The sequence below is a fragment of the Daucus carota genome, chromosome 1 (genome assembly GCF_001625215.2).
Source record: "Daucus carota subsp. sativus chromosome 1, DH1 v3.0, whole genome shotgun sequence".
Lineage (NCBI taxonomy): Eukaryota > Viridiplantae > Streptophyta > Magnoliopsida > Apiales > Apiaceae > Daucus > Daucus carota.
Window position 1 is genome coordinate 38,381,627 of NC_030381.2, and position 11,514 is coordinate 38,393,140.

At 32.8% G+C, this 11,514-nt stretch overlaps 2 protein-coding genes across 4 annotated transcripts; one reads left to right on the top strand and one right to left on the bottom strand.

The window, feature by feature from the left end:
- The first annotated feature begins 531 nt into the window (after positions 1-531).
- LOC108222317 (rho GTPase-activating protein 2) lies at positions 532-2,821 on the top strand. Its single transcript, XM_064083008.1, has 3 exons — positions 532-1,033; positions 1,123-1,473; positions 1,557-2,821. Exons 1-3 carry the CDS (start codon positions 944-946, stop codon positions 1,842-1,844), a joined length of 729 nt encoding a protein of 242 aa, XP_063939078.1. The 5' UTR covers positions 532-943; the 3' UTR covers positions 1,845-2,821.
- An 894-nt stretch (positions 2,822-3,715) lies between these two features.
- LOC108214732 (uncharacterized) lies at positions 3,716-5,342 on the bottom strand. Of its 3 annotated transcripts, none has more exons than XM_017386903.2 (2): positions 4,628-5,342; positions 3,716-3,992 (listed from the first exon to the last, which is right to left on the bottom strand). In XM_017386903.2, the coding sequence occupies exon 1, from the start codon at positions 5,143-5,145 to the stop codon at positions 4,648-4,650; it is 498 nt and encodes a 165-aa protein (XP_017242392.1). In that variant the 5' UTR covers positions 5,146-5,342; the 3' UTR covers positions 3,716-3,992; positions 4,628-4,647. The 3 variants fall into 3 exon arrangements, with proteins under 3 accessions (XP_017242392.1, XP_017242387.1, XP_017242401.1); XM_017386898.2 differs by having other exon boundaries at positions 3,716-3,999; XM_017386912.2 differs by lacking the exon at positions 3,716-3,992 and adding an exon at positions 4,027-4,312.
- Between the last annotated feature and the right edge of the window lie 6,172 nt (positions 5,343-11,514).

Genomic DNA, 11,514 nt, shown 5'->3' on the forward strand with positions numbered 1-11,514 from the left:
CTTATGAATTGCTAAGGAAAAAGAAGCCTAACATCAGCTACTTCAAAGTTTTTGGATCTAAGTGCTTCGTACTCAAAACCATTGATAGGGATGGTAAATTCGACTCTAAATCTTATGAAGCTATATTTTTGGGTTATTCTTTAACAAGTCGTGCTTATAGAGTGTATAACCTTGCTAAACATACTGTTGAAGAGTCTATTGATGTTTCATTTCAAGAGTCTACTGATGATCTTGCAAGGGATGAGGAAGAATGTGCAGGTACAGGTACTGGCAGCAAGCTGACAGTGAAGGAAACTGGGAATCAGCAAGCTGACAAGTCAACTGCCACAACTTCAGAAGGCAATAAAGCTACTGAATCCACTCCATCTCTTGAAGAAACTTTGGATAAGATGTCTAAGCTTACATTGGATGAATCCAGAGGTCAAACTTCATCAGCAAGCCAAAATGTTGTTGATCAGACTCCTCCTAGGCAGACTACAAGGAATGAAGAGGTCATAGCTCAACATAATCTACCAAAGTCAACTAGAACTGTTCATGCATTTAGAAAAATTATACCTTGAAGGGGATTCACATATCTGAGCTTGACACCCACGAGAATAGCATCCTTGTACCATGTGATCGGGGTCCCTATCCCATTTGGGGGATGTGATCAGACTCCCTAGCCTATCGGGCACCCAACTAAAGATCCTTGTAACTATGACCGTGATACCAGTATACCTATCTCAGCCCCAGATCTTACCTTGTAGGATCGTGGCTTCCCTCACCCTTACTAACCATCACATACCCCTTTCACAACGGATTTGAAATAATCCAACAAAAGTAGTTTGGTGATATATGATATATCTTGAATCTAGTAATCTGTTCTCCCCTGGAAAAAAAATATTGTGCTTACTTCTCATTTCTGTCTTGTAGTATTAGCGTGTTTGGAGTTTCAGCACAATCAATGCAATGCTCTTATGATTTAAGAGGGAACAGTGTTCCAACAATTCTCTTGCTAATGCAGGAGAGGTTATACACGCAAAAAGGCTTAAAGGTAAAATTTGTTAGATTAGCATGATCATACTGTCATCATGAAACATTTTGCAAGCATTTTTCTGATTGGTTTCTCTGAATGAATTGCAGGCAGAAGGTATCTTCCGCATAAACCCTGAAAACAGCAAAGAGGAACATGTTCGGGATCAGCTGAACAGAGGAATTGTACCAGAAGACATTGATGTTCACTGTTTGGCTGGTTTGATTAAAGCCTGGTTCCGTGAACTACCTTCTGGTGTGCTAGATGGACTTTCCCCAGAGGAGGTGTTACAGTGTAATACTGAAGATAAATCCGTTGAGCTTGTGAAACAGCTACAACCAACCGAGACAGCGCTACTCAACTGGGCAATTGATCTCATGGCTGATGTTGTTGAGCAGGAGGATTCCAACAAAATGAATGCTAGGAACATTGCCATGGTTTTTGCCCCAAATATGACACAGGTAAATACTTTAACTTTAAAGGGGTTGTTGAATTTGGATATGTTCTTCAGTTTATAAAATTTAAATGTTTTTTCTTGGTTCAGATGTCCGATCCATTGACAGCTCTGATGCATGCTGTGCAAGTCATGAATTTGCTCAAGACTCTGATACTGAAAGCATTACGGGAGCGTGAGGAGACTACAATCGCAGGATATTCACCAATGTCATATTGTTCTTTTGATAGGCACACTGATGAGGAGGTTGACAGTCAACATGAGATGAATACCAGCTTTGAATGGAGAGGACCACAAACAGATCATAATGCACACAAAGATTATGGGGCTGTTTGTATTGAAGAAGCAGAAGCTGCTTCTGGCTTCTGCTTTTCCTGACCTGTTTGTGTAAAGAAGTAGAAGCACTTTTAAGAAGCTGAAAATGCTAACTTCTCTCTCAGAGCTTCTGCTTCTTTTCCAAACACTTTATTAACTTATTTACTTCTCACTTCGGATCCACTTCTTTACTTTAAGCAGAGAATCACTTTTTTTAAGCTTGCCCAAACGGCCCCTATAATGCCAGCAGTGAAAGCGAAAGTGAAGTTGGGTCATTTGGTGAGATAGAAGAAAGCTCCTTGAAGCCAATGATTAACATTGAAAACACAAAGAACAGTGTCAGGACATTCAAGGGGCACTTGAAAATATCAAGCCCTGAGATTGGTTCAACCTTCAGTACAGCATCTGGTGCTTCGATATTTGATAGACGAATTATTAGGAGTTCTGGTCTAAGCATCAGCGATGAAGAAGATTCGGGTTTGAGTTCAACAGAAGCAGAACCTTCCAAACTACAAATTTGCCAGTGATGTTGACATGGTAGATAAGTCAGTCGATTCAGGATATCCAACGCTTGTTTATGCTTCAAACTATGCACTAGTCTGCAACGCATGAATATCTCATCATCTTGTCCTGTAAATTTTTCATTAAGTTATCCAATTAGGTCGATCATAAGTCATAACTACTCTGCTTTGTTTAGTTTAACCTTCTGTTCAGCTCAGGGCTGAAGTTTCCTGTTGGCTATGTTGCCAGATGCAGGTAGCAGAATAATAATGTCGAGTTATGGTAAAAAACTGAAAACCCGAAACAAGAATATGTCGAATTTGATGCAGAACAATCTGACCGACCCTTTAAAAATTGAAACGCTGTCCAGAAAGTGTGAATGTGACTGCCATTATACTTTCTACTTTCATTTCTTTTGTCAATGTCCTGTACTAAATAAGTTCAAACGCAATCAAATTGAATGTGACTTGGTTGGTTTAGTTTAGTATCAAAGTCTAAAGTTATGCTTTTATATATTGAAAAGCCAGGATTCTTTACAATGGTAGAGATTTATGCTTGAAATTGCTTAAAGTTGGATTCTTTGAGGAAGATTTGTGTGATAGAGAGATCATGTTTTGAAACTTTACCAAGAATAAGAAATAGGCATTATGCTTGCTGATCCACGAAACTGCTTTAAGTCTGATTCCGTTTTCTATTATCCCACTCTTTGCGTTCAAATGCTTTAGGCAGGATTCCGTTTCCTATTATCCTAGTCCTACTCTTCGCGTTGAATCATAAAAATTTAAATACTCACATATGATTGCGATCCACCGATTATTTTGCCATTGAAAGCACACCAATTTTTTGTCAGAAAACTAATTTCAGAGCAACAAGAAGACCCTCTGAACTCTGAAGTCCCCTGCATACTTTCCAATGGTTTGCTTTCTTTTACTCTGTAGCAATTATGGTGACACACTGGAAGAATAATTTTCATCATCTTGAATCGGTCATGAACAATAATACATGTAGAACTCTGACTAAATATAGAATATATACGTGCTAATCTATTCCACTTTGATGTTTATGCTATAATAAAATCTCTAAAGTTAAAGTTGCCTGAATTTATACTAAAATAATATGATATGAAAAGGAGACACTGGAGGATCATATACTCCTACCTAATATGGTTTATTTGCATTTAAACCAAGGAAGATGGTCCATGACGATACCAGTTACAAGCTTTAGACGCTAATAGATAGGAAATCTTAGAATATGTGTCTAAAACCCGGATACACGTCCTGACCTCTGCATTCACATAAAAAATCAGGCGTTTTGTCTTTCAACGAAAAAAAAATCATATATAAGTAGATATATTGCTATCAATTGTGTCTAAAGCGTGGATACACACCCGTGACCTCTGCATTCACATAAAAAATCAGACGTATGTCTTTCAGTGAAATAAAATCATATATAAGCATAACTATTAATTGTAAAAAAAATACGAACCCTAGACAGAAACATAATTCGTGGTCCAGAGCTATTTTACGAGATATTAGTACACGGTACCTCCACAGTGAAACTAATTTACTTTGCCAGTACAAGATATTGATGTACGCAGCCTGTGTTCTTCAGCTGACAGGTCCTTCTTTTACCCTTCATTTTTATCAGAATGCACTGTCCCTTCAATATTAGTAAAATGTTCACGCCAAGTTTTCAAAGTTGAACGGTTCACTAATTCCTTGTCAAGAATGCAAAGAGAGAAAAATTCAAATCAAATGAAAAGTATATTTTACTGGTTTAACCTAAAGCAATGAGAAAATGAGAACTGGAGGAAAAGTAATATTGACATATTATCCGAAATAAAGATATATACATCCACACTTGCTTGTCTGTGAAGGAAAATGAATTTCAATATCACTTTGCCAAATTCCGTTTGTTGCTTCTTTCTTAAGAAGATGATTAATAGATAGATTTGGATATTCACACGCTAAAAGCAAAGCTGAGATTTGAACCATTAGTCTCTTGTTATCGAGAACGTGTTAAAGGACCGCCTGCCAAAAAACCAGTGACATCTCCTTGTTACATACTTACATTGAAACATTGACACAGAAGTTCGATTAGATTAGAACTGTTTAAAGCTTTGATTCTCAACCAAAAGCAGAAACATATGATACTAAACTTGATCGGATCAGAGGTTTGTCCTGATTATCATACCTCCGGACAAGTAGGCTACGTTTGTTTGTTTTCCGAAGATCATAATCCATGATTATATTTCAATGAATCAGACTTTCGGAAAAAAGGACTTTTAGCCCAGATTTTATCATCCAAAACAAACATAACACTACCTAAAAAAGATCAAAACTTACGAAATAAAAATCAGAGAACCTCAAGAACCTAAGCAAGTGTCCCAGAACAACTTGTCATTCTCCTCTTTAGGCTCCATCACATTAGATTTCCCGTTCTTCTTCTGCTGCCTCGACACAACGTACCCCATTTTCCCGCAACTACTCCACACCTGATTAATCGCGCCATCATCCTCATCATCGTCATCATTACAATCCCTATAATTAGGATTATACCCGTAATCCTGCTCCTTTTTCTTCCCCTTCTTCTTGAGACATCTCGCGTAGTACTCCTCCTTCTTCTTCGACTTCTTCTTAGAACTCTGCACACATTCATTATCACGATCACCATAACATTTCCCGAACGCTGTACTATCATACGAGTCCGAACAACACGACATAGCATCATCAGCCTCGTACTGTTTCATCTCCAAATTCTCCAAATTCATCTCAGAATTAACCTCAGAATCCCCCGTGGACTCGTACAACAAAAAAGGAGACACATCAACCACATTATGCCAGCTCCAGTTCCTCCCATCCATACTGTCCAAACCTTAAACACAACTTGATCCTAGTTTCCCTACAACAAAAAAAGACTTGGTAAAATGTGTAAGACTTCTATCATGTGAAGCTCACAACAAAAGCATTCAACACATATTTATACTACATGATGATAAAAATAATATTATTCTTTCGGGTGCAAAGTCACGTTATAAAAAATTGTGAGTTTGAAAGTGTAACGTTGAGGGCAGTGCTTTATATAGTTGATGAGTTGAGAATTCTAGGATCAAGATTAAAGTAGGATGCGGATAGATGAATGGGCTGAGATATGTAATAAGAGCTTCTAGAAGGTAATGACATTTATTTATCTCATGACAAAGAAATAAAAAGACAAGACAGCCTATTTCTTCTAGAAGTGTTGTGTAGAGGCCTACTGTTTATATTTTTGTGTAGTTCCTCTTCACGTGTACAACCTAATAGCCTTTCTTCTGCGAACTCAAACTCATCAGTTCAAGAAACGTATGTTATTTATGTTATTTTACACCACTCTGCTGGGAATCTCTTCACAGGTGTAGTGGCAGTGCCACACTGTTGCTACAGAATTACTTGAGTTACATTGTTCCGGTAAAAATCGGGAATGAAAATCAACTGGTAGACATGCTAGTTAAGAATTTATCACAAACTTTTTTGATGAAACGAGGATTTGTAGTCAAATTGGAGCATAACGGATAAGTTAGTTTGCTTAAAAAAAACGGATAAGTTAGTGAAATATTTTTTAGATTAATCAGAAATTTTCATTAAATGAGGAATATTTAGAACATTTGATCGTCTATTAGTTACTCCCTCTGTCCCATTTAATTCTATACGTTTCTTTTTCACTGCTCGACACGCACTTCAATGCTCTTATAAAACATAGTTCTATAGCTTATTTTTAAAATTTTCTTTTTCTGAATAAAAATATGACATTCAAACTTTTATACAGAAAAGAAAAATCTTAAAAATAAGTTATAGAATTATATTTTACGGGAGCATTAAAGTCCGTGCCGCGTCCCCGTCCCCCAATGTATATAACTCAGGGGGACGGAGGGAGTAATGTTTTGTAATTTAGAATACTTAATAAGTTTTAGGTTTTATGAAGTAGATGATTATCCGGACCAAATAAATCAAATTTAAAGAATACCTTATAACAGGTACCTGAAATTCAACATTCATATAATATTAAAGCTGATTTAATTTCTTATATTATAATCATATTTGATATTTGAGAAGTTCAAGTTTAACAAAGAAAAATAAATCATCTAACAGAGCACATACCTTTTTGCATTGCGTACATGTTTGACATTTCACAGAGGAATAAGTTCGATGCATACGACATGTATGATAATAATTATAGCTTGAAAGGATAAATCATTATAATAAATATATGGTCAATAACTGCACACCATAGAAAATTAAGTTAAAATGATTCTATACATGTTGAATAGAAGTATCACATAACACTAAAGAGGGTCCATCACCATCTTTTCATCATTTCTAATGAGAACATAGTTCATCTTTTCAGAAGATAAAATAAGGTTATAACAGGTTAACCAACATGGCTAATCAATTTGACAACATAGTCAAAATCTTTGATCTATGGAATTACATTTACAATTGATGTATCTATATTTAATATTATATGTGATTATTAATTCTACAAATGTGTATATAAATATTTAGGAAGATATTATTAAGATTTTATAAAAATAAAATTTATTGAACTAGAAACCATTTATATATAAAACGAATTTATAATTTATTACGATTACAACTGGTTAATATATTATATACTTATAAAGAAAAACGGATTGTACTAATGCATATTGGACTAAGTGAACAAATATGAAAAGCATTTTAAAGTTTAAAACAAAGTGAACAATATGTTATACGATTATAATGCTAAGTACCTTTGAGAAAATTACACAATTATTGTGACTCTTTTGGAGAAAGTTGTTTAACATATCTTATATTTACATCCTTCTGTTGAATTACTTTGACAATTTACACTTCTCGAAATAAAAATTACGCCTAAATGGAATGTATCCAACGAATTTTAAATTAATTTTCTTATTTGTCCAGCTTATGACTGCAACATTGAATGATGGGTCGATATAAATTATGGTAAAACTGTAACATGCTTTAATTGAAAATTTTAGCACGCAGTGGTCAAATGGTCAAAGTAGTACCAGCTATGCCTTTCTTGCCAAAATAGCTGCAATATTTAAAATGACATGCCGACACAGTGTCTGAATATTTTATAATATTAAACATTTGACTATGCAAGAATTTGAAGTTATTTTTGAATTTTTTATAAAGGTAAATATGACAGAATTTGAAAAAATAGGAGCAGGAGTGAAACAGCTAAAAAGCAAGATTGGAAGTGTTAGTTCAGTACTTCCAGAAAGAAAGAATTTCCAGAAAGTAAGAATAAGAAGGATGAAGCCACCCATTTTTCTAAGAGTGACAATTATATTACATTGTATATAAATGTTGCAAAACATGCTTAACAAGTGTTGTGCTTACTGAAACTCAAGTTAGGAAATTATACTGTTTGATGAGACCCATTAGAACCTTCTATCCTGCATATGAGTTGTTACATTGTGTGAGCACACTTGACCACACCAGAAATTACCATGCATTTTTTAGAATCACCGGTAAAAATAAAAATTTGAAATAAGTGACGTGTATTCTTTTCTTATTTGTTTAAGATTTGTTGTCGTGCAAAATAATTGTTTCATAGTTTTGGAAAAATACAAAAAAAATGGCTATACTCATATATATTGTTCTCGTCTAATATTCACTACTTCCTCCGTCCTAAAGGTTGTCTATGTGTGCACGTATTTTGAAATTCTTATAAAGTATCATTGCACAATATTTTTATTATTTTTTTTTGAATAAAATTTAAACGTCAAATTTTTATTCAGAGAAAAAAAAATATTATAAAATTATATTTTATAGGAGCCTCAAAATACGTATCAAAAAATAACGTAAAAAACTTGTTAGGAGATGGGAGTATATATATCTTTAGTAACAAAAGTTTAAAAAGGAATACAAGGATAACTAACCCAAAATATCCTAAAAAAACTCAAAATATTTAATGAGAGTTCGTTAAATGATCTAAAGAAGAGGTCAATACACTTAAAATCGGAAGAAATTTTCAATCACATAAGTTTAGTCATGTGAGACAAAGGAGCATCCTCTTCTTGATTATCCCGTAAGGAGGTAGAGTACACTAATTTAATCCATCACCACCATTATCAAGTAAAATCATACTTATATGCTTAATTTGCATTAGTTTGAAACGTGCAAGGGAGAGAGTGTTATGCTGTTTTGGGAGTGCTCACCGGCCTCACTAGTTGAATACTCCACACTAATATTATTGTTGTGTCGTGTGCGGCACTCGAATCAATCGTTCCTCCTATGTCTTGTGCATATAAAATTTGTGTGCACTACAAAAGTAGTCCCTCCTTGAGTCTTTGGAGTGGTGATCACTATCTTAACCGTCCCTTTGTTCGACTTATAACCTCTAGCCTAAACACCGGTGGAGGGGAGGGGACGGGACGGGGACGGTTTTAGGATAAAATCGTAATGAGAATTAAAAAAATTTCAGATTTTAAAATTGAAAATTCAAACCAAAGCTAAATCGTTGGATCAGTTTAACTTTCAAAATTCTCAGTTTGGTTTCAGTCGATTCGATTTGGATTCTAAAATTATAAAAAATTTAAAAAATATACACACTTTCAATTTATAAAAATATTACTAAAGAAATTATAACCGTCTACAATTACGAAACTAAAATTTTCAAATTCGCTCATGAAATCTTGATCAAAATAAAATGAAGAGCCCTCGTGACATGACATAAAAGTAGTTCATCAATAGTTATCAAAAATGACATATATTTTTGGGACGAAAGAAGTATCTGTGTAAAAACAAGATCGATGAGTTTTCCTATTCCAAATTCAATATTATTAAGACTAATTACAGTACTAATTCATCAATGTCCTCCCATCTTGAACTAATTTTGAGAACATATATCAGGTTCATTAAACACTCTTTTTTCATATTTTCTTTTTGTTTATAAAAAAATTAAAAATATAATATACAGATTAACTTTAATAACTGATCATCTCTAATCCAGGATTGAATTGTAAAACCCAGTGTCGGTTGGTAACTCATAGAGTACTCTAAGATATTGACTGGAAATGTGGGACAGCCAGCCGCCAAAGGAGAAGAGTTGACACGGAGTAGTAGCATAACATGTCAAGTGGGATTCTAATCCTGTACACTACACCACAAGTGGGCTCCTCTACTTTTATAGTACTCCCTCCATCCCCTTTCATGTTAGCTAGTTAGATTTTCAGAGATATTAAGAAAAAGATAATAAAAAAAAATTAGTTGAAAATTAGGTAAAGTGGCAGCATTTACTAAAATTTTATAATAGATTGGAAGAAAGTAGTAATACTGTTTATTTAATAAAAAAAGTATAAAATAAACAAAGTATAAAATACAGATATGATAGATGTAACAGTGAAAAATACTATTTATAGTAGATTCATTCTTTTTTCTTTTTGTGACGTTACCAAAAAGAAACATAAAATGAGAGAGAGAAAGAGTAATTTATAATATTGGGTCTGCAAACGATTGTTGTTAATACTCAGGTGTTTATAGTTGAGAAAACAAATGTTTTAGCATAATTATTACAATTTCTTATATTTATAAGGAAATTAGATATTAGATTTTTTAACTGTATAGAGAAATTGTTTAATTAGAAATAAATTAATAATTAATATAAAATCAAAGGTTAGTAGAACATATTTTTTGATCAACTTATTTTATTTTTTTGATTCTTTTAATAAAATCACTTTCAACACTAAACTAAATAATCCATCATTTTTTAATAATTTAATAATTAATTCATCTATAATATAAATATCTAAACAATAATTTAAGCCACAAATCATAATTTTAAATTTATCCCCGGAAGCTTGGCTCACAGCTGGGAAGGTTAGATACTCATACGCTTGCACGACTGATAATAGATGATCCTAAAACGTGCTTGGTATAATATGAAAAGAAAATATATGACAAGGGATGTCCATATCCTAGACCACCTAGAGGTCTATACACTACTACTTTCTTGTTTTTTTTGAACTTTATCATTCTTTATTTATTAAATAAAGTCAATTATTACTGTTTGTCGAGCACTGACGAAACAAAAAATTCCAATTTAATAAATTTGCGCACTCTTAAAATTAAAACACTTCTTTTAATATACCGTTCTCTCCGTCTCACTCGTCTCACCCAATTATAGATATTTTTTTCACTAAATCGTACGTATTTTAATGATCCTATAAAATATAATTCAATAATTTATTATTTTAAATTAAATTTTTAGAAAAACAAAAATCTTAAAAATATTTTATAAAACTACATTTTATAAAAATATTAAAGCCCGTGTTATGTCCACACGTTTTCCAATATATATCATTCAGACGAAGGGAGTAAAATAATAGCACAAAAATGCGTCGAGATAATTCAACTATGATAATAATTTTTCTTTTTTGCCAAGATCTCACCCACCTCGATATCTATGAAACGATATTTGTAAAATATGCAAATTATTAAAAAAAATTAAAGAGAAAAAGTCTCATATATCATAATTTTCACAACCAGTGTTTAAAATATCAGAGTTTTGGAAGAAAAGATTCAAAAGATCACTTATTAATCCTAGATAATTCAGTGTTTTAATTTTTAGAAAGAAACGTTATATCGTGTTGCGTTTAAAATAAAAAAACCCTACAAAACATAACATAATCAGGTATTTTTAATGTGAAATGTTACATGAAATAGTGTTTAGAATTTCAAAACACCGATATTAATAAGTGAAAATAGATGTACGTAAGATCTAGTATTTTGAATTGTAAAATTATATTTGTAATCAATTTCTTTGATAATAATATTAGAGACATTATTTCCGGAAAAAATGATAAATTGGATTGTTATAACACAAAGTAGTAGTAGGAGTCTATTTTTCAAGCATACTCTTGAGTCTTAAATAAGTGTATGAAGATTTTTCAATCTATGATATCTATAATCCATTTCATAAGTCATTTGTAGTTTTGGGGAGTAACGCATGAGCTAAACTTATTTATATTTCTATGTTAATGTTATTCATGTCCAGTACAAGGATGATGAAAATTACTCTCTCCGTTTGTTTTTTCTTACCACAGTCAAAATTCATGTTTTATTCAATCATGATTTATTATCGTATGTTATCTAAAATTTATATTATTTCAAAATTTTAACATGTACATGATTTATCATAACTCAATATAGACAACTTTCCGAGACAAAGAAATAAGGGGACTGAA